General features: G+C 42.7%; 1 protein-coding gene across 2 annotated transcripts; it reads right to left on the reverse strand.

The window, feature by feature from the left end:
• Positions 1 to 6,838: 6,838 nt before the first annotated feature.
• On the reverse strand, positions 6,839 to 18,307 carry CHAMP1 (chromosome alignment maintaining phosphoprotein 1). Of its 2 annotated transcripts, none has more exons than XM_032100467.1 (2): positions 18,247 to 18,307; positions 6,839 to 10,526 (listed from the first exon to the last, which is right to left on the reverse strand). In XM_032100467.1, exon 2 carries the CDS (start codon positions 10,464 to 10,466, stop codon positions 7,629 to 7,631), a length of 2,838 nt encoding a protein of 945 aa, XP_031956358.1. In that variant the 5' UTR covers positions 10,467 to 10,526; positions 18,247 to 18,307; the 3' UTR covers positions 6,839 to 7,628. The 2 variants fall into 2 exon arrangements, with proteins under 2 accessions (XP_031956358.1, XP_031956359.1); XM_032100468.1 differs by lacking the exon at positions 18,247 to 18,307 and adding an exon at positions 17,725 to 17,883.
• Between the last annotated feature and the right edge of the window lie 7,530 nt (positions 18,308 to 25,837).

The raw sequence follows: 25,837 nt of genomic DNA on the forward strand, positions 1-25,837 counted from the left end.
TTGGGTGAGAAACTCTGCCGCAGTCTTCCGCAAAAGCGGGAAGTGGGAGCCAGCTTCAGCCAGCTTCAGCTGCTGTGAGCAGGACTGGAGGGGGGTGCTCGTGGCTCTGCTTCATCCCCTCAGCTTCTGGCAATCAACAGGTCTGAGATTTTTGAACTCCCTTGTCAACCACAGGCTGTATCTCTCTTCTGTGCACCAGCTGCTGTGGACTGTGGTGAAATCCTCTTTGCACTTCCAGAGCTCATGCCCAGTGCGGCTCCTCGGCACAGCAGGCTGGCACTGGGGGGCCTCGAGTACAGCCCGGCGCTCCAATGCATCCACGGGAAGGGCAGACCCCCTCTGAAACTCCCTTAGAGCTTTTTCTTACCAAGATGAGAGGAGTAGTGGCCTAAAGAACAAAAGAGGTCATTTTTTGGTGATTACATAAATGTTTTGAGCACCTTTGTAAATGATGTGTGTGCTAAGGGAATGGGAATACTGCACAGCAGGGAGGGGTGTCAAAGAAAACAAACAAGTGCTTTAAAACAAAAGACTCGGGATACAGTGGCGAGGAAACCATTCATAGGAGGGCCAAAATTAATTCACCAGAGCAAGGACAAACGCCCGGAGCCATTTCTGAGCCAATCGTTGGTGTATTATTATTATTATTGTGTGCGTATACTTAACACGCTTAAAGCTGATCTGCTCATAAATTGCTCTGTAGCTCCCTCTAATGACAACTTTTCCAAAACTGGGCTCCGGGAGGCAGAGAGCAATACAATTTCTGTGTTCTTGATGTACGTAGCACAAAATCATACAATCACTGAATGGTTTGGGTTGGAAGGGGCCTTAAAAAACCTCTAGTTCCAACCTTTCTGCCGTGGGCAGGGACACCTTCCACTAGAGCCGGTTGCTCAAAGCCCCATCCAGGCCTTGAACACTCCCAGGGATGGGGCATCCACGCCTTCTCTGGGTAAGAGATCAAAAAATAAAAAAATGGTTGATACAGTCAATCCTCAGGCAGATTTCTTTGCAGCTACAACAGAGGTACTACCTAATCAAGAAATATGTTGCTGATCCCAGAGAAAACTAAAAGAATCTTATAATAAGGAGACTAAAAAAATAGTGACATGATCTAGCAATGCACAAAGAGCAATGTCAGAGCATAGGATCATTTAAAATATGACAGCATCCATAATGAATTAATTAAAAATTAATTATGGAAGTCTGTATATTACAAATCAATGAGAAGCCACAATTCCTCTTGTGCAGATTAAAATGTTCATCAAATCTTACAACACAGCAGTGAGAATTTCCATGCTAGTATTTTCTGACATTTTGCACTCCTGTAGTCACTGTGAACACTCTGGAGATCAGCATAGTCCAAAGGGGGTAAAGTCTGTTCAGTTTCCAATTCTGAAAATTGTTTTAGTTGTGAAATCTTCAGGCAGTCAGATATGAGAGAAAGCTGTAACAGAACAATCTCTTACAGGTGAACAAGTGATACTAGCAAGAGCCACGCTGTATTTGCACACACATACCCCTTTCTGTCCAATGCGTATTTCTCTCATATGCATACCAGGAACAGTTAGTTTATCTAAGGGTTTGTGTCAATTCCAACCTGCCTTTAGCCACAGCAATTTTTTTTTTTAGGAGAAGGTAATATTCCATACTGCCACTTACTTTTAATGCTTTGAAAAAAAGACCCTGGTTTCAGAGTACAGAGGAAGAGCCTTAATGCACAATAGGTTGGGTACAGAGCAGAACAGCATTTGGAAAGTAGAGGAAAACAATATTTCACAGTTCATTGGGTATAATTCCCACATAAATAATTGATTTATGCAGCAAAATACTTTAAGAAAACCATTTAACATTCTAATACATATTGATTTGCCTCACAGTGAGGTAGAAAGCATTTCATTTAACAGGGAGGTCTGTGGCTCAGCTGATACTAGTCCCAGAGTGCTCAGTGGCAGTGTCTTGGAAGGAACCTGAGCTAACATCTAGTGAAGGACTCACTCAGACAGGAATATTTTGGTCCACATAGGTTACATGTAGAATCATAGAACTGTTTGGGTTGGAAAGGTCTCTAAGTTCATCAAGTCCAACTGTTAATGTAGCACTGCAAGGTCCACCACTAAACCATGTCCCCAAGTGCCACATCTACATGTTTTTTAAATACCTCCAGGATGGTGACTCCCTGAGCTGCCTGCTCTAGCCTGTCTGGCTTGACACTCCTTTTGGTGAAGAAATTTTTCCTACTATGTGCATGCTCTTTTTCTAAGAACTATATAATTACTACCTACCATTCACTCCCACGTGACTTTTTCTGCCCCTTTCAGATGTTAACACCCCATTTGCACCATAGTGGGATGCTTCATTTAACCATAAATGTCGTCAGTTAGGAATCATTCTGGTTTTGAGAAAAAATTATTTATAGTTAAGACATTTTAAGAGACTAGTTTCTGCTTTAGAAATCACACAGGTGAACAGTTCAACCAGCAGGGGCTAAGGAACAGAGCACAGACAAAAGGAGTCGGGCAGCTGAGAGCAGTAACCCCTTAAGCCAAAGCCACAGCAGAAAGGTCATTACATTATCTCTTTAGTGCACATATGGTCTTCATGTAAAAAGCTTCTGTCCCATCTGTGAGGTTGCAGTACCAATATGTGTTAATGACATGCTGAGACATCATTTCAACTGCAGAGTTGATTTTCTCCAAACTCTTCATTTGGTCATTACCAGCTCTGCTCTTCTCTAAAATAAAACAGCACGAGGTATCAATGATCCAATTCAGGACTGCAGCAACTGCATTGCCAAGTCTTTATGTTACATATTTGGAAACTCTGCAGAATGAGGGAGAACAGAAGTAGCTTTAAGATTTCTTTAATGCACATCTGCCTGCTTTCCTTTAATTTTCAAAAACATTCTGTCTTTAGAGTCAGCATAAGTATTAACATTTATAGAATGCCATTGATAACTGAAGTATTCACCTTCAACATGTTTTTATCATTTTTTATCAGAACTATAGAAATTAAATATTTGTCAGCAGGGAAATCTGGACCATCCTTCTGAGCTTTTATGAACAGGGGTGCAGCATTTGTTCTTCTCCAATGACAGGAAACTTTTCCCAAACTCCATCAAAGATGATTTACAATAGCCTTGGATGCTAGCCAATTCTCTCAGCACCCTGACACCACCCCTAGGGTCCCACGAATGTGTATGAGTTGAGTTCTCTCGAGTCACTCCAGCCTCAACCCTCTCTGACAGTAGCCCTTCCACTACTTCCACCCTTTGACTAAACAGAGAAGCCTGGGAGACCTTGCTGGTGAGGGAATGACAAAGGTGGCACTGGGTACCTCAGACTTCTGTGTGTCATCAATCCACTCCACCCCACCCCACCCCAACCAGTTACAGTCCTATGTTTTCTTTGCTTAGGTTTTCCCCCCTAATGCAGCAGTAAGTATTGGCTTTGCATGGCCAGGCTTTGGTAGTGGGGGGCTATGGGGAGGGGAGTCTTCTGTGAGAAACTGCCAGGACCTTCACCCTCTTGTGTCTGTGAATAGTTAACTATCCCTAATTGGAAGTGCATAGCACGGTTGCTGTAACTGATAAAACCTCTAGTCTTATGCAAAGTCAAGATGACATGTACCTGTGTTAGATACCTTTTTCTTAATGTAAGCATTTAATTTTCCCCATTAGGTTTAAAGGTTTTATTTTTCTTTCTGCTTTTAAAATGCAGGTTTGGGAGAAACTTAAAAGGAGTTTTTTTTCCTCAATATGTTTCAAGTTTTAAGGCTGTGCATGGAGGGAGAATAAGGAATAAAACTGAATGCTGAGTGTACAAAAACAACTGTTTTTAATTTTTTCTCTTGCAGCACTGGAGGAAGCCTCTGGGAATAAATGCCTGCTTTTCCACTGAGTTTCACTTCAACTTTGGAGTTTGAGGTTTTGGGTTTCAGAAGATTGTACACTTTGAAGAGTCAATATTAGTATAAGCATTTGAGACGGGGAATCAGAACATCTGTTTTTGATACCTGTACAAACCTCTGTTGCAGTCATGGAGTGTTTAGGTACAATGAGGGCTACCCTGCAGCTTTGATAGAACAGCAAGTCTCAACTACAACACCAAGGCTAAATTCAGCTAATGAAACACTAAGCACAAAAATAGTTTATCCATTTTGTTGAGGGTTAGCACTTGCGGCTTTGGCACTCTTTCATGAGGTATACGGAAAGTCTTGCCTGAGCATTCAGTAAGACAGACTAAAAAGGTAGAGAGGCAGTGAAAAGAAGCAGTGAAAGCAGCAGACAACTGACAGATAAGAGGCAGATCTGAGGAAATAATGCAACTGAGTTGTCAGGACATCATAGATGAGCAACTTAACCAGCACATTTGTGATTGAGGATGCAGTTTCAGAGTTACCATAAGCCCATCTGAACTCACTGTCCCTTTTGCCCTTGGCCCCCTACCTTCAGAAGTGTCCCCCTCAGACGTATTTCCATTGCATCAGCACTTGCAGCTGCAAGGCAATTCAGAGTGATAGACTAACTCCACAACACAAGGAAAAACCAGCAAGTTCCCAGCAGAATCTGTAACCTGATTTGTGTCACCCCAAGGCTTTATGAAAAACAAGTGGGCAGAGGAAAAATGGTCAGAACACACTGCCAGGGAAGGGAGAGGACAGGACCAGCCAGAGAAAGGCTGCAGCTAATACTGCCCTGAGCTGATCATGAAATGACATGATCAGTTCTTTCTGAAGTGGAGATGGTAACATTTCTTGGGGAAGAAAGGAAGGCAGGAAGGAAAGAAGAAGGAAAGAAGAAGAAGGAAAGAAGAAGAAGGAAAGAAGAAGAAGGAAAGAAGAAGAAGGAAAGAAGAAGAAGGAAAGAAGAAGAAGGAAAGAAGAAGAAGGAAAGAAGAAGAAGGAAAGAAGAAGAAGGAAAGAAGAAGAAGGAAAGAAGAAGAAGGAAAGACGAAGAAGGAAAGACGAAGAAGGAAAGACGAAGAAGGAAAGAAGAAGAAGGAAAGAAGAAGAAGGAAAGAAGAAGAAGGAAAGAAGAAGAAGGAAAGAAGAAGAAGGAAAGAAGAAGGAAAGAAGGAAAGACCTGCTCTTTTGATTGTACAGCTCAGAAGAAATACCAAGTATGTCAGACAATACAAATTAGCAAGAATTCATTTGACTTGGCTTCTACTAAATGAACTAGCATTTAATACTTCTTTTACAAAATCTTTCTATTCTGACAATTGTGAAGCACACAATTCTTATTTTAATAAACACTGAATCCCAAATGGTCTTCAGGGTTTTTTTTCAATTAATTTACTCATTAACGTAAGACCAATCAGTACCATTAACATTATAGGTGTTCATATTCTAATGGTTACAATCCATACGATTTCTCTGATCTAGAGGTAAGTAACATACTGATATACCAAGGCAGCTACTTAGATACTCTTAGCTACGCTGAAAACAAAAATTACTGAAACCGGTAATTCTTGCAAGAATATCTCCCCAAATATCAAATGAAATGAAGTTGTTACCTGTGACAAAAATGGCCTTTTCTGAAAAACACCTTCAAGTTCTCTAAGAAGACTACTTTTAGTTTGATTGAATGAATGCTGGCGAAAATGTACTTTAAAAACATGACTGGGCATTCCATACAGCTAACCACTTTTTGCCATAAAAAGATGAAGGTAAGTTTCTATTGCACATATGGCCACAGCTAACATCCCTCTATAACATATCCTCTGGTGTTCCTCTATTGTTTCCATTTTGTACTTTCCCTCAAGCATTCTTCACAAAATGGACTGAAACCAGTGTCCTTCCAAGAGTACACAGAAGAAATTCCTCTCCAAGGATAAGGATCTTACAAAAGGAACTGCCAGAAGCTCATACAGAAGCGTTTTCTCAATCATATGTATGATCTATTAATGTAACAGCCTTTAAAAATTAGATAATCTGAAAGTTGAATATTGTGAGTATTATAACCAAGTATATATTGAAGACGTGCTGCAAAGTCGGGACATTATTCCACTATGCTGACTTCCATTAATACATATTATTTGCCATTGCAAGAAATAGTATTTTCTAACCCTTGGGAAGTAAAGAATGACTGTATGATTCTGTGCTGTCCTGAATGAGTCACTTTTACTGGCTTTTAGTTAACTTCACTCTTTGTACACCGAACTGCAGCCATAGGACATACATAGTAAGTCACAGAATGCATTTGAATTATTCATATAGACATGGTAGGAAGTTAACTCCTTCACTTAATAAACAGCACTGAGAAGTCACCTGAGCGTAGAGCTTTAAATACCTTTGCCCTTCCTTCCAGAAATCCTCTTGGAAGACAGGAGAGATAAAAGTACAGGCTTCAATCCAACCAATCTGAAGCTCTTTGGTTGGAGCTTACTTGGAGACTTTATTATTATTAAACACTAACATCTTCATATCCTAAGCCCATATTTAAAACAGCTTGTCTAGGCATAATTCAGCTGGAGAGGAATTTCTCCTTCCTTGGCCTGCCTCCACTTAAAATCTATATTCCTTCTGAATTATAAAGTACTTGCGTGTTTTTAACATATAATACTCAAATCACACAAAGGCCAGCATCCTAAATAACAGTGCATAAATTCCTGTTTTCCTTCATTTACATCTGACATTTACATCATATACTTTTCTTAAAGAGACAGGAAATTTAGACTAACCTTCCTTAGTGATGACTGAGGCTGATGATTGGGATGTTGAAGCATTCAAAGCAGACCTCCTGGGTAATTTTGTATCTCTTGTTGCCAAAGACACTTAAAAGACATTATGTTGAACATGGCAAGTTCCATTCTTGATGTGAACAACAACAAAAAAATATGGCCAACACCAGGTTGGGTTCTTTTTATTGTTAAAACATTAAAGCATAACATTTCACCAAATACAGGAAATTCAGGGGTTGTCTTGACATTACAAACATCTGAATCATCAAGAGAAAGTGTTGAGCTATACATAGTCTGACGTTAATCTATCAATTTAATGTATATTAGTACATGATTAAAACATGGCCAAAATACAGAATCACAAAATAAGTACCTTGATGCTTCTAAATCTGAGACAAGTCAGAGAACTGAGTGCAATAAATTTCCAGCAAATGTCTATACACTCAATTACAACCTCAGGGCAGAATTGTTCCAGGAATATTGGTAGTTTCTCATATTCTGGCTCATTCACATTCAATTTAGTGAGAATTTTGATTTGAGAACTTGATAAAAACATTTTTAAAAATACAACATTTAACAAATGTGAAAAAAGAAGTTGTCTTCACAGGAAAATATGGATTGCTTGCCACTCCAGTCCTTAATTGCCTATATGTTTTACAAATCTTTACAAAACTAATTTGTATCCATTTTGGTTTCAAAAACATAGTACATCTGAAAAATAAAATATGACTCTACTGATGGGTAATACAAAGACATGAACACGCATTTAAAATTACTTTCAAAAGTAAATCTTTTCAGTAATACAGCTATAAGACAAGTTAAACATAGTACAATAAACCATGCATCTTCTGACTTGTCAGATCAGCTAAACTACTCGGTTAACATACAGTAACACTTTTGAACACTTTGTAAATTCAGCTTCTCTAGCACAAGGAAAAAAAAACATTAAATTTGTTCTTCAAGTGGTTCAAGGCTGTCTAAGTGTTTTTTAGGTGTATCATCACTATGACGGCTTTGGCAATGGGTTAAATGTTTCTTAAAGCCTCGGGGAAAATTTGATTCAAAATTACAACGGGGACACTTCAACAAACTTTGACCATGAGCAGCAACATGATTTTTAAGAAGAGACTCCAAGAGAAAAGCTTTGCCACATATTTTACATTTGTATGGGCTTTGAACATTATGCTTGTTAACTAAATGGTGCAAGACAGCACCTTTCTTCATTGCACGACAGCAACAAATTTTGCAGTAATACTTTCCCTTGCCACGCTTCATGTATTTTGCTATTTCTTCCTCAGAGATGAAAGCCTCTTTCTCTTCAGTAAACTGAAGCACACACTGTGGCTGCGTGGGAGTAGTTGCATCCATTTTGCTCTCTTTGCTGTAATCAGATGACTCCATATCATACTGCTCTTGGTCACTGTTGGATTCTTGCTCCTTTATCTCCATTGAGTCCACCTCTGTTTTTCCACACTCACTGCTATTTAGTTCAGAATCTGAGTTCTCCTGGTTATCCTTCTTGGGCTTCTTTTTTGGGCATGAATATAACATGTGTTCAGGTGATTCTTTGGCTAATATTGATTGTTCATCCTGTGAGAATAAATCATCCAGTGGTTTCTGATCATCTAAATTGTGAGAGAGAAAGTCACTGTCACCAGACTCACTGGGTGTTTGGGGCTCGGAGAAAAAGCCCGATGCAGACTTGTGAGGCTCGGAAAACAGGATGTTCTTCTGGATTTCAGAAGGTAAAGTAGTTTCAGCATGTCTCTGGACATCAGAGGATAGAGTAGCAGCAGGCTTCTGCATCTCAGAAAATACAGCATGCTTTTGAACATCAGGGGAAACAGCAGATTTCTGGCAGTCTGTGAAAACAGCTTGCTTGAGTGTCTCAGGAGAAACAGGAGTAGGTTTCTGAGACTCAGTAAAGAGGCCATGTTTCTGAACTTCAGGAGATGTGGATTTCTGAGACTCTAGAAAGGCAGCAGACTCCTGAACTTCAGAGGAAATGGAAGTGAGTTTTTGGGCTTCAGAAAATAGGGCATGCTTCTGGACTTCAGAAGAAACAAGAGCGGATTTCTGGGCTTCAGAACACAGGGATTGTTTTTGACCTTCAGTAGAAACAGCAGAAGTAGACGTCTGATTCTGGGGCTCAGAAAAGACAGCACGTTTCTGGACATCAGTAGAAGCAGTAGGATTAAATTTACGAGTCTCTGGGAACAACACTCTTTTCCGAGGTTCTGGGAAATGAGCCCGTTTCTGAATCTCAGATGAAGCAGCAGAGGTGGATTTCTGAGTTTCAGAAAAATACATAGATTTCCGTGACTCAGAGAGTTTCCAAGATTCAGGAGATACTGAAACACCAGGCTTACGGACCTCAGGAAAGAAAGAAGGCTTCCAAGAGTCAGAGGAAACAGTGTGACTAGACTTTCGAAGCTCAGGAGAAACAGGGGGAGAATGTTTCCATGTGTCAGGGGACAGAACAGGTTTCCAGCCTTCAGGGTAAACAGATGAGATAGGTTTCCAGGGCTCAGAAGAAACAAGAGTAGACTTCTGGGATTCAGAAAAGGACGTAGACTTACACGAATCAGAAACAAGCCTCCTAGGTTCTGGCAACACAACTGAACCAGGCCTTCGGGACTCAGGGGCAGACCTCCGGGATTCTACAGACACCGACATGGCAGGCTTTGAAGCCCAGGGAGAAACTGCAGAAGACTTCTGCACCTCGTGAGGTGAAGACCTCCAGGGCTCAGGGGAAACAGTTGGAGCAGGTCTCCACGACTCTGGCGAAACTGCAGAAGCAGGCCGCCGGGTTTCAGGAGAAGAAGCGGAAGCGGGCCTGCGCATTTGAGAGGGATGCCTTCGTGGCTCAGGAGACCCAGCTGGGGCATACCTCCGTGGTTCGGGGGATACTGCCGGAGCAGGTTTCTTTGGCTCTGGTGACACAGCTGGGGAGTATCTGCGGGGCTCTGGAGACACAGCGGGAGAATGGCGCCGAGGCTCTGGTGATACGGCAGGGGAATGCCGCCGGGGCTCTGGAGACGTTGCTGGGGAGTGCCGCCGGGGCTCTGGAGACACGGCTGGGGCTGGCTTCTGTGGGTCAGGGGACACAGCAGGAGACGGCTTCTGTGGGTCAGGGGACACGGCAGGAGATGGCTTCTGTGGGTCAGGGGACACGGCAGGAGATGGCTTCTGTGGGTCAGGGGACACAGCTGAGGCTAACTTCTCTGGATCGGGAGACATGGCCTGGGCTGACTTTTCTGGATCTGGGGACACTGTCTGGACTGACTTCTCTGGCTCTGAGGAAGTCACCTGAGCAGACTTCTGGGGCTCTGGAGACACAGAAGATTTCTGAAGCTTGGGGGAAACAACAGGTTCAGATTTGGGGAGTTCAGGAGAAAGGTCAGGTTTGCGTGACTCAGGGGAAAGGGTAGGTTTCTGTGGCTCCAACGTGACACTTTTTTTGGATGAATCTGAATCTCCTTCAACCTGTTGCTCTTTCCGCTCTTCATTCCACTTCTCAGGTGCTGCATGCTGTGCTTTGATGTGGTAATATACGTTGCAATACATCTTGCTGGTAAAGAAACATTTATGGCAGTGAAACAGTTTTGCACTTTTTTGATAAAATATAAGTTTACCCAAACCAGCAGCATCCATTTCATCACAATACTCTGGGTGAACAGTACCCATATGAATTTGTATGTTTTCATAGTCAGTTCCTCTGAAGCTGCAGTAGTCACACTCCAAGCGCTCTGTGGTTTTACGTAGTATCTGCAACATGTCCATTTTTCTACGGGCAGTAACAGTTTCACAGCACTGCACCTTTTAAAGATTAATTTTCAGTTCCTGCAATAAAGGAAAAAGATCTGTATAGTTATCTGTCCACGTTAATTTCAACTCTGTCATTCCTAAATAACCGCATGGGCTTTTCCCCACCCACCGCCCCCTTTTTAGAAAGAGTAACTTTTGCACAGGTAATAACTCCTTCATAGAGAAATCCAAACATAGGTGTCTCCAACTTCCGAAAGTCATTTTATATCAGTAAAACTTGAAAAAACAAAGTTTATATTGAACAATAGGCCTTCCTACCTATGTAAAAAAACTGGAAGCAAATGATACAAAAAGAACCCAGGTGATGAAGAGCAAAGTTTGAATTTCATTTGATAAATGTGACTTGCTTTCTCCATTGTCTTCTCTTCCCATATTTGATGTGCTTTTATTGACATTATACATGTAAACTGAAAACAAAAAGTACTTTGAAACACTGCCACTGAGATAAAGCCATGTCAAAAATGCATCTCCATCATTCAATTTCAAAACAAATCAGCAGTTTTTGACAAAGACCAAAAAAAAAAATCAAGAAAACAGCAGCCTAAAACCTAGGCCCTATTTTCATCTGTCAAATACTGACATCCTTTCACTAATTACATGGAAAAAAAATATGCTGATCATAAAAGCTTTATCTATTATGAAAAGGACTTTTCCTGTTCCATTATTTCATGTGCTGCCCCAATAACAATAAAAATACTATTTAAGAAAAACAAACAAAAAAGTACTCCAAAAACTGAACAAAAATCCCTCAAAATGCAAATAGTTTTAAATTATTTGGCTGGATTCCACTATTACCAACAGAATTTACCCAGATTAGCTACTACAATAAGCAGAAAACCAAGTCTAGTCATATTCTGCAAGTTATATTGTCATAAAAGTGGAAGGTAAAAAGGACATTCAAGTGAAATGCACACACTTTTTTTTTGTAGGTTGAAATTAAAACAGTTGTTACATGATTAATCATGCTAAGCTATCAACCTAATTTTGGGGGTCTTGTAAAACACACTGCTTCAAAACACTCAAAATTGTTGTTTCATTTTAACATTAATTTACCTAAATATATATTAGACTAACAAGTCTAAAGATATGCATTCAAAGCAAGTTTTCTTAATTTATTCCTAAAGCATTTTTACCCTGGTTTCTTATGGAAATGAGGCTTACACAAACACATTGCCCTACAGTCAATGCCAATCAAACCGGACAAAGCAATCCAGCCTTACTTTGCATTTCTACACCTTTCATGAAAATCAGGAACCAGAGAATGCAAGCAATGCCTCCACTGAGGCAGAATATGTCACTTAGCAGTGCCTGCTTCTGTTTAGCCTCTACACAAATAGGCTTGAAACTTTCAGAGCAAGCAGTGTCTGATTCAGCTTGTAATTAAGGAAAAGGGGAAGGAATTAAAAATACTACAGCAGTGAGCTGCTTTGGGTTTGAGGCAGAGACAGAATGAAAGCAAATTAGCAGTGCTGCTAAAGGATGAGATGGATACAACAAAAAACCAGGAAAGAAGGATTGGCTGAGGAGCAAGAGGGCACAAATCCTTAATAGAGTTTCACTAGCTCAGCTGCTTATGGAACAACTCCTTTGCGTGCACTGTGCATACACACTTCACATTAAGTCACAGGAACAGGTAGATTTCCAGTTGGGAAGCGTGGTGGGACCACGGGTGGAGCTTTAAGAAGGATCCTGCTTTACAACCATGAGGCAAATGAATAGCATCCAACCACAGTCTAGCTACAAATGAGAAGTAATTACTCTCTGCTCTACAAACACTGAAGTGGAAGGACCTTTGGGGTATAAGCTGCAGTTTCCCACCACTGCTGGCATCCATACAAAAGATACCCCAAATTGTAGTCCACACCACATTCAGTTTTGACCACAAAACACTTCCCAACATAACAATTGTTTAATGCATGTAAAAGATGAAAATAAAACAGAAAGATGGCAGCAGTGCTTAGCAGTCTGTATCTCTGCAACAGCAAATAACTTGCCAATTGTAAAAACCCATAGTACATCATGTCTTAATACTCCAAAAGACCTTCAAATCTTTATGAATTACAGTGCATGTTTTGTTTGCAGGACTCGGGACAATGGGAGGAAGGGAAGATTTCAATTTGAAAGCAAAAATTTCTGAATTGCTGATATGAGCTAAATAAAAAGGCTTTGTTGTTTTTTGTCATATCACAGCAGAACATAATTAGGACAATAAAGACACACTGCAAGTAATCACATTTTTAGACTTGAAAGGGAATTTGTCAATTCCAAAATTGGTTGTAATCCTGAATTATCCATATTCTTTTCACTAGAAAACCAAAAAAGGCTTTTCCAATTTGAATTTATCACAGTTTATAACAAAGTTTACCAGACAACCTTTTCTACCCTCTTCAGAATTTCCCTGCCCTTGGCATGTCCCTGTTGCCTTTGCTGCAGTTTTTTGTTATTCACTGAACTACACTTCACCCCACCTCCCATGCTCTTCTTTTATTCAGTTCTACCTTACTTTATGATGAAAATTTCCACTTTCTCTCCAAATACAACAGTTAGAAAAAGTCAGTGCCTTCCTTCCACAAATTGTCCAAGTTGCTGCTAAGCTTTGTTGACCATGAGATTATTTTGGAACCAAAGAAGTTACAGGCACAGTCCAGACATCCAAAAGTCTGGATATTCAAGCCTTTAGCATAAGAAATAACATTGAAGAGCTGAGGGTACTTTCTCTCACATTGCCTTCACTCACCATTTTTAGTTTTGTAACTCAACCCACTGTATCTGGCAGTCACTGAAGCAACTGCCTCTTCTGCTGAAATCTCTGCTTAATTGAGGCAAGACAACTCTTTGTTAGTGCAGCACCTTGAGTCCATGGAATAGTAAACCTAGTTTTAAAATAGCTACTGTGAGATCAGTAACAAACTTAAAACAGTCATGTTGTCAATTTAAATTTGTTGAGACATTTCTGAAGGAATAAACTCTGAGATGCTGCTGGTTCACTTAACACAGATCTAAACAGCTAGTTTGAAAGATTTTCCTGTCAAGCCCTCCAGATTCCTTCTCATATTGAGCTCCAATACCACTGTCTCTACATGGCTCTGGTTGCTGCCCTCCTATACACTCAGGTTTATCACACAGATAAACCTGCATCACACTGTTCTTTGCCATCATCTCCCACATCAAAACTTGTTCTGCACTGGATCCTGCCTTGCCTAGTTGGGTGAAAGTGCAAGCAACAACGTCACTGTTTCTTATAGAGTTCCACACCAGCAGACCCAGCCAGCCTAAAATCCATATGCCCAGTAACCAGGTCTCCACAGCCTCGGCCCTGCATGAACTGTGATGGGTCCTGCATGAACTGTGATGTAATCTGTGCTCAGCAGCATCTTTTTGGCAACACTAAGAGAGACGGACCATGCTCCCTCTGTGTAAATGCATTATTACAGACATTAAAGGGAACTAGCTCTGTGCTGCTCCAACTCAATCCCATGAAAAGGGTCAGGAAAAGAACTGCTGTGATAAATCTGTCAGGGTGCTCCATGTGCACTGCAGAGAACTGGATCAAGTACTAAATCCCAGTATCATTCTATTCCTCTGAAGCTCTTTGACGAAAAGTATGAATTTCAGGGTGAAGATCAAATTGTCATGAGCAACAGCTTCTCCATGAAACAAAGCAGAGGGGAGATGGCCACTAGAGTATCTCTCAAGGCTTCTTGAATACTCCTAGGAGAACAAAGGACCTGCCACCTCTGCAAGTACAAATAACTGCTGTGCAGGCCCCAGGCCACTTTGTTTGGTTGAACACTCTGCCTGGCCATAACTGTTTTGTAAAAAGGACACTTGAGCATTGCCCCTATTCAAACTCCCAGTTAATAGGATGTGCAGTGCAGCAGTGGCTATAACTGAGGCTGTGCTGCATACCACTGTAACACTACAAAGCACAACACATTCCTTAATTGCTCTTTCTGCATTCCCTCCTACTTTTCTCACTTTCCATGGCTGCAACACTGAGAAAACAAATACAGATGCAGCCAAATCGAACTAATTATCTGTTCTGAGAACACATTACAACCGAAGCAGAAGCCTGAAGCCCAGCATTTATGCTTGTCCTGCGTCCACATCCTGCCTTCAAGACAAGGTACTGTGATTCAACTAAGATTCTGGAGCTTGCAATACGAAATTTTAACTTAAGGCAGCCAAGACTCATTCAGAGTCTTCCTAAGACATGACATTTCCCACTGAAATCTACCTGAACAGGTAAGTGCTTCTGTCTAAAAGCTCGCTGTATCCTCAGGTATCAAGCACAGTAACAGCATCAGCACCAACTCAGGTCTTAGCTGCCTTGAAGTGACACAGATCAATGTCCATCACTTAGGTTAAAAGCTGCCTGAAGAGACACAAATCTCAGCAGTGGGACCACCAGTCCCTACTGCTGCTCTATCAGCCACCTCTCCCAACCCCTCTTCTTTCACACATGTTTAGAACCTACATACAGAGGTTCCTACCACCAGCTCTCTCCTCTCTCCACAGAGATGCTGAAGATCCTTACACCAGTTCCTGTCCCCCACATTGCAGTTCTGGCCATAATCTCCTCTACCACAGGAAGAACAGAAAAACAGCATGGGGAAAGGATTGGTAACGAGGGAATGTATCTAACTGAGAGATGAACAACCACCACTGCTTTTCTTGCTTGGTTCTCAGCACCCAAGAGACTAAAGTCATGGTTTGGCAGAAAGAAGAAGTATCCAGGAAGTAAGAGGCAGCAAGACAACCACAAATTCAACCAAAAGTTGGTTATGTGTATTGCAAGGCAGCCACAAAGTGGAGTCAAACAGCATCACAAATCTCTGCTGAGCTCATGTTAAACTGAGCAATAGGAGCATCCTAAGCTAATGCACAAGAGAGGAGAGACCTCCTGATGTCTTTCCAGGCATGTCAGAGACAGTTCCCGGATTCCACATCCCATCTTCCATGAGGATCCCACTAAAGATTAAGCCATACTTTCTACAGCCTCTCAAAAACCTCTCAGTGGAAGAAGAGTGGAAAAATGCAGAAGAGATACCTCCATATAAGAAGGAATCCATGAAGGGGATGGCACAACATGACTCTGGCAGAAACCAAAATGTCTCCACTTCTCAACTCCATTCCAATTTCATAGCTACAAGTCTTCCAATCATTACTGGTAATTTTTAATAAACACATTCTACACTTAGCTTTGCAACATTTAATATATACTTGCATTTTTCCTCTACAGAAGATAAGCTGTGACTGTCCGAGGGAAGCAATAAAGGGCTCAAAGCTAAAGATCTGTCTGTGAGCACAGAAAATTTATGTAATTTTAACATTACATGAAGAATTCAGAGCACAGCAACAAGTAGTCGGCCATATCATTGTTCAAAATCAGACCGTCAGTGGCAGAAGAATCTCTAACTATTTTCCTCTCGATAATCAATCCTGGTGAGACACAAACAGATAGAGGACACACAACATACTTCAGTGACACCAACACAGCTGGGAAAGTGCTCCAGAAGAAAGCCCTGTGATTTTCTGTAATGCCCTACAACCACACATAGGATTCCCTGCACAGGAAGGATTACTGTTTATTCTCATCAGCCTTGGAAGTTTCTTGCAGGCAAACAGTTCAGTCATAACCTCTGTCAGTGAAGAGGGTCAACGTTTCCAGCACAAGAAAGCTGGGTTTGTTCCCAGCACAAGAAAGCTGGGTAAGCTAGATGCAGCAGGATCATTGCCTCTGCTAGCAGGAACAGATCCAGACTATTGCTGTGTTTAAGCAAAAGGAAAAGTTACATGTTCTTGCAGTGCCAAAAAGTAAATGGCAGTCTGATGGCAGCATGATGCTTCTCTTGAAGCTACATCCCTGTGTTGTGACTGACAAAGAGAAGTTTAGCTCCCAGAGGAAGCTGCACACAAACATCCCACAGTGGGGCAGAGCAGACACTTCGCAATGCAGAAGGCAGGTCAGGGCATCACTTCCAAGGCACCACGAACAAGACAGGCAGCACTATGCTTCTGCTAGCCCAGAAGTGTCCACAGGTACCTGACCACAACCTCACATCTGAACTCCCAGCTACCAGCCAGTCTAAGTTCCATCAGCAACAATTGCTGAACCAGGTCTTTAAAATTACACAACTACACAAGGCACAAACACTCGGACCCAACCAGCCACTGAAACACTAAGATATGCTGAGAACATGGGAGGCACCAGATCCAGGTAGGAAATGCTGTATTATGAAGTTCCACATTTCCAGGGAAGGTTCAAGTCACAGGAGATCTACAAAGCGACAATACCTGATGCACATGACTTAAGAAACACAAAGCATCCAGAACTGCAGCAATTTTGCAATATTTCAATCTTTGTTAAGAGAATTACAAGTCTATACAACATTAGTTCTCAATACAGATCTAACAACAGTCTACATTGCAGAGTAAAATCAATGTACCTTTGACTGATTCAAGATGGAAAAAATTAATTCCATGTACTTCTGACACAGCTTTCTAACTCCAAGCTCACAATTCCACTTAGCTGGCTTCCAAAAATGGTCTCAAAAACCTTACTACTGCAGTGCTGTACCTGAGCTAACGAAGTGCCGCAAGACTCACTAGAGCATTACAATCTAGTCAAGAACTGTGAATTAAGGTTGTGAAACTTGGTGATAACAGGCTAAGAATTCCATTTACACTACTCTGAAAGAATATGGGGTCCAAGGGAAGATTATGGAAGAGAAATAAGAAATCCAAAGTTTCTATGTTCCTCACTTGCAAAAAATTCATAGAATCATTGAGGTTGGAAAAGACCTCTGAGATCATCGACTCCAACCTGTGACTGAACACCACCTTGTCAAATAGACCATGGCACTCAGTGCCACGTCCAGTCTTTCCTTAAACACCTCTAGGGACAGTGACTCCAACACCATCCTGGGCAGTCCATTCCAATGTCTAATCACCTCCACAGTGAAGAAATTCTTCCTAATGTCCAATTTAAACGTCCCTTGGTGCAATTTAAGATTATGTCCTCTCGTCCTGTCACTTGTTAACCGGGAGAAGAGGCCGACCCCCACTCAGCTACAATCCCCTTTCAGGTGGTTGTGGAGAGTCACAAGGTCCCCCCTGAGCCTCCTGTTCTCCAGGTTAAACAACCCTAGCTCCCTCAGCCGCTCCTCACAGGACACGCTCTCCAGAACTGTTGTGAGCCGTGGTTCTGCACCTGCTTCTCTGCTCCCACGTGCGACGCAGCCGCTCCCGGCAGCTATTTCTGTCACCGGGGAAGGGCCCGGTCCCGGCGGGGACACGTCCCGTGCCGAACTCGCTATCCCAGGACAGCAGACCGGCGGCGTGCTCCTCCTGCTCCTCGCTCCGCCGGCATCACTTTAACTTTCCTGCGGGGAGGGGGTGCCTGCGGGTTCGGCTTTCGCGGGGCCGCCGGTTCGCCGCTGCCCGGCCCTCCCGGGGCCGCACCCCCGGGCCGGGGGCCACGCCGCCCGCCCATTCATCCCGCCCCTCCGGGCGCTCTCCCTCGTCGCCTCCCCTCTCCCTCTTCCCTCCCGTGCGCGGCCCCGTCGGTTTTGTTCCCCCCGCGCCGGCACCGGCAGCCGCCGCCGCCGCCTCCCGCGCGGCGGGGGCTGGACAAGGGGAAGGCCCAGGCCCGATGCCCAGGGGGAGGGAGGGAAGCGCGCCGGGCCCGGCCGGCGGGAGCGGGGGGCGAGCGGGACGCGGCGCCCGCACTCACCGTTCGGCACCTCCGGGACGGCGGGCGCGGGGCCGGGGGGGCCGGGCCGGGCTCCCCCCGCCAATGGCGGCGGCGGCGGCGGCGGGAGGCGGGGCCGGGTCACGTGCCGCGGCCGCGGCGGCGGGGACGGGGGCGGGGCCGAACCGCGCCGCCCTCCGCGCCCGCCGGCAGGGGGCGCTGCCGCACAGGGGGGCCCGGCCTTGTCTGGGAACCCACAGAGGGTTTGTCCAGTGCGGAGAGAATTCCAGAATCCCAGAAACACGGAGCCGCAAAGTCGCAAACTAGGCTGCAAAAGACCTCTGAGATCCTCGACTATGACTGAACACCACCATGTCAACAAGACCATGGCCCTCGGTGTCATGTCCAGTCTTTCCTTAAACACCTCTAGGGACAGTGACTCCACCACCTCCCTGGGCAGCCCATTCCAATTACCAATCACCCTTTGAGTGAAGAAATTCTTCCTAATGTCTGACCTAAAAACCCCTTGATGCAGTTTAAGACTATGTCCTCTCATCCTGGCACTGGTTGCCTGGGAGAAGAGCCTCACCCCCATAAGGCTACATCCTCCTTTCAGGTGATTGTAGAGAATGATAAGGTCTCCCCTGAGCCTCCTCTTCTCCAGGCTAGACCCCAGCTCGCTCAGATGCTCCATTATAGGACACCTGCTCTACTGCTCTTCTCTGGACCTGCTCCAGCCCTTTAATGTCCTTCCTGAATTGAGGGGCCCAGAAATGGACACAGGATTCGAGGTGTGGCCTCACCAGTGTCAAATAGGCCACACCTCAGCTACTGTGTCCAGTTCTGGACCCCTCAATTCAGGAATTGTTTTTTGTCTTTTGGTTTTTGCAGTGCTTTTTGTCCAGTGTGGAAAGAATGACAGACTCACAGAATCACAGGATCAATTAAGTTGGAAAAGACTTCTGAGATCATCAACTTCAACCTATTACTGAACACCACCATGTCAACCAGACCACAGCACTAGGTGTCATGCCCGGTTTTTCCTCAAACATCTCCAGGGACGGTGACTCCCTGGAGCTGTTTAAGGAAAGATTCTCTGGAGTCCGAGGGGCATTTTGTTAGGACAGATCATGGGGGTAACCCGGATTCTTGTTACTAGGTCCCTTGGGGCAGATTAGTGTGAAATGACACTGACTGATCAGTATTTGTAAATAAACAGTGTATGGTTTATTATTTTTATATATTTTATTATTTTATAATTATATATATTTTTTATTTATTAAAATATATTTTTATATATTTTGTTATTATTATTGCAATTTGATTGCAAAGGAAAACAGGTATGGAGCCATTTTGGTGGTTATTATCCATAGTAATAAAACATGAAAGCATTGCAATGTGAAAGTGTAACAACATCATCAAAGGATACACACAAGGGGAAAGAAAGAGAGAGAGAAAGGACAAGAGAAGAAGAAAGGAAAGGAAAGGAAAGGAAAGGAAAGGAAAGGAAAGGAAAGGAAAGGAAAGGAAAGGAAAGGAAAGGAAAGGAAAGGAAAGGAAAGGAAAGGAAAGGAAAGGAAAGGAAAGGAAAGGAAAGGAAAGGAAAGGAAAGGAAAGGAAAGGAAAGGAAAGGAAAGGAAAGGAAAGGAAAGGAAAGGAAAGGAAAGGAAAGGAAAGGAAAGGGAAAGGGAAAGGGAAAGGGAAAGGGAAAGGGAAAAGGAAAGGGAAAGGGAAAAGGAAAGGGAAAGGGAAAGGGAAAGGGAAAGGGAAAGGAAAGGAAAAGGAAAGGAAAGGAAAGGAAAGGGAAAGGGAAAGGAAAGGGAAAGGGAAAGGAAAGGAAAAGGAAAGGAAAGGAAAGGAAAGGAAAGGAAAGGAAAGGAAAGGAAAGGAAAGGAAAGGAAAGGAAAGGAAAGGAAAGGAAAGGAAAGGAAAGGAAAGGAAAAGGAAAGGAAAAGGAAAGGAAAAGGAAAGGAAAAGGAAAGGTGTGAGGATCTCACCACCCTAAGCCTCACAACAACACTTGATTGCTGTACAGTCTCGGTCAAAGTGGTGGTGAGAAGCGGTGAGGGAAGTCCCGAAGAAGTGGTGAGGAGAAATTGGCGGAACACTGTGGCATTTAAGTAAAACCTTATAAAATGAAAGCCTTGTTGCCTTTGTAAAATTATGGCTCAGGCCTGTTACTTTGGCTAGAGAAGGACTGTGAGAAGAAAAACAATTCGTTTTTACCCATGAGAATGTAGTATCAACAGAAGCAAGAAAGTTAAACAGTAGAAGGAGAAAACAGCAAAGTATCTGCACCTGTTATTTTTCTGAATGCTTGAATGCTTAGGCTATAGGTAGCCAATGGTAGTATGTTGTACTTAGTAATAGCCAATGAGTCTATTGTAGTAGTTTAGCAACCAATGAATCTGTAACATGAATGATAACATACAAAAGGTGTATAAAAGAGGCTGCTTTGTTTAATAAACAATAAACGGCTTTTTGGCCCTTGAAAGAGGCACTGTCTGTGTGTGTTGTGACTGCCCCAACAGTGACAGAACACATCATCTCTTGGGTTTATATTCACTCTGGTTCAGGTGAATATAAATCAGGTACCTCCTCAGGAGCAGGGAGCTTGATGTCAGAATGTAGATCATGGGATGCTTCGTGAGTCCTCGACACCTTCTAAGACGACACAGCTGCCCATCACACCAGCACAGCTGAGTCAGTTGTGCCCCATTATGTCCCAGCAGCAGAGATGAACTTGCTCAGGTCACGCGCGAATATCCCGGTACTTCCCGTGGGGAGGAGGGGGAGCCCCACAACCCAGTGGTTTGTGCAGGGAAGCACAACTTAACATGACAGGATGCACAATCTGTCTCCACAGGATCCACCTCATGTCTCACTCACAGCCCATCATTCACCCTGTGCCTTATCAGATCAGAGGTTTAGCCATTACACAACTAAAAGTTCACTTCCTCCATCTCAACCAAGCGCCCTGGCCTCTCCACAAAAGGGGGAATGTTTGAGTCATTGTCCCTTAATAGTTCAGTCTCTCACACGTCCTCACCACTCTCTACAGCTTTCTGAGGAGAGAAAGTGGAGAGAGAGATGCTAAACTTTTCTCCCTGGTACCCACTGAGAGGACATGTGGGAATGGCTCAGAGCTCCTTCAGGGGAGACTTGGGCTGGACATTCGGCAGCATTTCCTTACCAAGAGGGCGGTTTCTCTGTCAGGCAGCATTTAGCAGTGACCTGTTGCATCCCCTGGCTGCTGGGATAGCAGCAGTATTTTTCACCAGTTGTATCTAAGTTTTTGAGAAAATCAGAACTACACATGCTCTGAAAGTGTAGCAGAAGTGTAGTGATCAACTACAATTACTGACCAATGAGGAATTATTTTCTTTATTCCACATCTCGGTGTCATGGAGAAATCTAGCACTGCAGGCTCGATACCCTCCTGGTCCTCTGTGTAGTCATGTCTCAGGCTCATGTCTCTTTGACTACAGGTTATATATTCATCATTGTGGATTGTGTTTTTCCCGTGACTTACTTAAAAACCAACTGGTTGTTTCCATCCAAGTCTTCAGTTGAGAGTGCTCTTGCTACGCATCCACCTTGTACTTGCATTTTATCTAGTTTTTGTTACTCAAAATGCTGACTCCTGCTTTTTTCATTCATGGAAATAGTGTGTAAATTCAACCCAAGGCCAGCTAATAACCTGTCATTCTCACCTGATCCTGAGCTTTCATCTCTTTCTGGTTTGCCAGTGCTTTCCCCCATTTTACACTTTTTGAATTAATTTCCAGCTTCTGTAGTTAATCTAGTAATTTCCATTGGTCATGGAATCAAACACTTAAATAAATTCCAAATAAACCAGGTGTACCCTATTTATTACATTTCTTCTTAGACAGACTAAGTAAACTTCTCTTATTTTTCCATGCTGTTGTTATCTATAGGTGATTTAGAGTACTTGGAGGATTTCCTTTCAACCTAGCCAAGAAGTTTTCTCAAAGGAGATAAAGAAATCCCACGCAGATTTTTTGCTGGATTAGCCATTAGAGACCAAGGATTGCACTAGAAAACAGAGAATACATAAAGAACACATCTCAACCCCAGTGAATAACTTTTGTTTTTAATAGACTTTTTTTTAACTGTATGGTTAAACTTTATTTTCTAACTAGTTAAGAACTTTTTTTCCTTTACATCTAGGGATTTTATTTAATTTATGAAATCATGCTAAAATTTCATGTCTCCCCCTTTCAGTTAATATTATTATGAAAGACACTTGACTATAGCTTCCAGTTCTATATTATCTTTTTTTTTTTTGCATAAGCAAAATGTAAAAAAATTGCCATATTCACCTGTGAAGTCTCTTAGTGAAAATGACATCAGGCTCTTGAAGGCATGGAGTTTAATCATCCAAGACAGCTTGTTTCATTTAATTCATTCCCTTAGGCCTCTAAATTACTTTCTGAAATGGCCTTTTAGTTCTTACTATGTGTTAGTAACTGTAAGAAATAGAACAACGAATCTGTTACCTAACACCGTAGCTAGGGAGAGCTCACAATTCATTGGAGACACATCTAAATACCCCCTGAATACATTTTTACCTTATGTAACATATTCCCAAGTGTTTTCTTCCTTGTTATTTGATCTTTAATTGAGGAACTGAAAAGTTTCCAATATACAACCAACTTTTATCTTTGTATTTCAGGATGTTGTTAAAAGTTAAGGAAACAAGACTGAGCCGTGCAAGTGTTTCCATTTTTTCCTTCGATATCCCGATTTTCTTGTCTGAATGCCTGAGGACATAATTGTACCCATACTGTTGTTTCTGGACAATGATGACCTGCAACAGCTGTCAAAACCATGCAAGAACTTCCAACAGGTAATGTCAGATATCAGTGCCCATATTCAAGTTCGCTGTTAAGAAACAAGGTGAGGTGGAGTTTCCCTTCAGTTTCATCCAGCAGAACCATCCACATTTCTGCATAGCCAGAGATAGGGAGCAGCACAACACACACACACCTGGGCACAGATCAGTAGTAACAGGCCGAGCCCTCCATGCTGTGGATAACCTAAAGCCAAACTCCCTGTCTGGCCAGGTGGAGTCTTCCAGAATTAATTTTCAATCTATTCACTAGAGTTGGCAACTGAGAGCCTGACAGAAGAAAAAAACCCAAAACATCAACACCTCAAAAGATCCAGCCCCCCCCCCTTCCCCTTCAAGTTTTACGCAGAGTATTATATTTGGCTTCAGAATATATCAACATTTTTAAAGAGAAGGGAAAAAAAGAATCTCCCATTTCTGCATGTTTTTGTATCTCCTGCCTTCAGCACATACTGGGAGCCATTTATTGACCTTGCATGGACCATGAGTCTATATGCCATTTTTGCTAATCATTACACTTTTGGAGAGCATTGGAGAATAGGGTTTTTTTCTAATCAAGGCTGTCAATTGGAATTGAGCAAAGAACACTGCGGTCCAATGTCCTGTATGTTTGTGTCCATTTGAAACAAAATACTGTAATATTTATGTGACAGTAATGAGCCTCTGATAGTATTCACCTAATTCTAGATGGGGTATGCAAATGGGGCATGTTCAGGAGACCAAGTGTGGGCTAGTGCAATGTAAACCACAAAATATATCTGGAAAATATTTGTTTTTTAGTTATGTAGCAATGAAGAAGTTTGGGAAAGGGTTTAACAGCTAAGAGAGAAACCAGCACTTGGTAAGAAGATGACATTTTCAGTCTTCAAGAACTTCCATGAAAAGCTCAAGTGGAGGCACAGAAGACAGAGTGAATGCCTTTAAACCACTTAGAAATTATCAGATAAGATTCTGGTTTCCCATTTATTTCAGATTTTTTTTCCCCTCTAATGAAACAGTTATAAATAAGTAACCTGAGAATTTTAACTCTCTCCTCTCATCGTATAAGGCTCAAACAGCACCACCACCAACTCACAAGTAATTTTCCACTGATTTTCAACACTCCATCAGGTTTGGGGAGGGAAGTACTACTCCATTTTCCTTTTCAGGCATATTTTATTCTGATGTTCAATATTATTTTGTGCCCAGTGAGTGGGCTTTGTAATGTTCATATTTCAGGCTTTTGTTTGGGCTGTTCAGGACTAATACTGCAAATAAATGCTAGCAGAGAAACTGCTGTCAGCATGAAGAGGAGTGTTTGCTTAACCATGGATGGACCTCCAAAGACTCTCCAAAAACAACTTTCAGCCATTTGGTTTTAAATTAAAAGAAGCAACAAAATGTATTTAAAAACTGAATGTGAAGTTGTCAGTACAATGTTTTGGAGTTGAATAAGTATCACAGTGTCCCGCAGTGGTAGGGAGAAGAAGAGAGATCCAGCAGGCAGGAATTGTGCAGCAAGATTCATTTATTTAATTATTTTACAACTCTTTTATAGACTTTTTTCTTCATAGTCTAATTGGTCAAAGGGTCATCCACCTCTGGGGGTGATTGGCTAGAAATCCTAAAACATCCATTGTCAAAATATTTTTCTACTGTACTATAAACACAGGTTTGGAAGGTCGCAGGTGTTCATCGTTTATAGAACTCCACAAATATCTTCCGTGAGAGAGAAAAGTATCTCACGGGACTGGAAAGAAGCAAGAGAAATTCTTGCTATATGCATATTTGTATCCACAAATAAGCTTCTCTTTAAAGCTGCAACAAGCACAAATGCTGGGGTTTTTACTGAATATTTACATTCCACATCAGTTTCCTGTAACACAATAGCTCACAATGGAGCCCAATCTCCATTTGACAGAGTGATTTCCATATTCCTAAATGTCAATGACCTTGGAATTCAATAAGAAACAAGGCAACAGAAATTTGGTAAAGCTATCAAGTGGGTTTTTTATTAAATGTAGAACATTATATTTTAAAAGCAAGAAAACAGATGGCACTGAAGTCAGCTGTGATGTAACCAGACACAATTCCCATTCAGTGGGGATGCTGTCTCTACTTTCAGCTAAGCTGAATTTGCAAAACAAAGTTACTATTGTGGCAATGAAGCTCTCGATGAGTTTGCACAAAGGCAGGCAGCAAGCCTGCATTTATTTGATGTCATCGGGAGAAGCGTAAAAGAACAAGTGAGCACAGAGCAGGTGGCAGCTCCTCCCGCCTGGCTGCCCCGGCAAGGGAAGCAAGCTCAGGCCCTGCTGAATTCCTTTGCAGGAGACATTGGAGCATGGACTTGGAGATGTATTCTGCTGCTTTAGCCATTGTGCTTTGCAGCATTCCCACGAGATACATGCTCAATTCCAACGGGCAGTCTTCCCTGCAGATATGACTGCACAAGCTCCCATCCCAAACCTGCTCCCTGTTTCCACATGCAGAGGCTGTCCTGCTGGCACTGCCCAAGATGACCATGAGCGCAGGCAGGGGAAGCTCAGCGACGGCGTTGGCAGGAGGGGTCGCACTGTAGCGGAGAGCTTGCAGGCAGCATTCCCATGCACCCTGGGCTCCTGGTGTTCCTGGGGCTGCCTTGCTGTTCCTGTCTCTCCTGAGCTACGTATGGCAGGTGTAGCTGGCCATAGTAATGCTCAGATCCTGCTGATGGTGGCCGGTACTTCCTACTGCCCCTCTCAGATGTGGGAAGAATAGATGCCAGTACCTGGTTGTCCC

Source organism: Corvus moneduloides, chromosome 2, assembly GCF_009650955.1.
Source record: "Corvus moneduloides isolate bCorMon1 chromosome 2, bCorMon1.pri, whole genome shotgun sequence".
Lineage (NCBI taxonomy): Eukaryota > Metazoa > Chordata > Aves > Passeriformes > Corvidae > Corvus > Corvus moneduloides.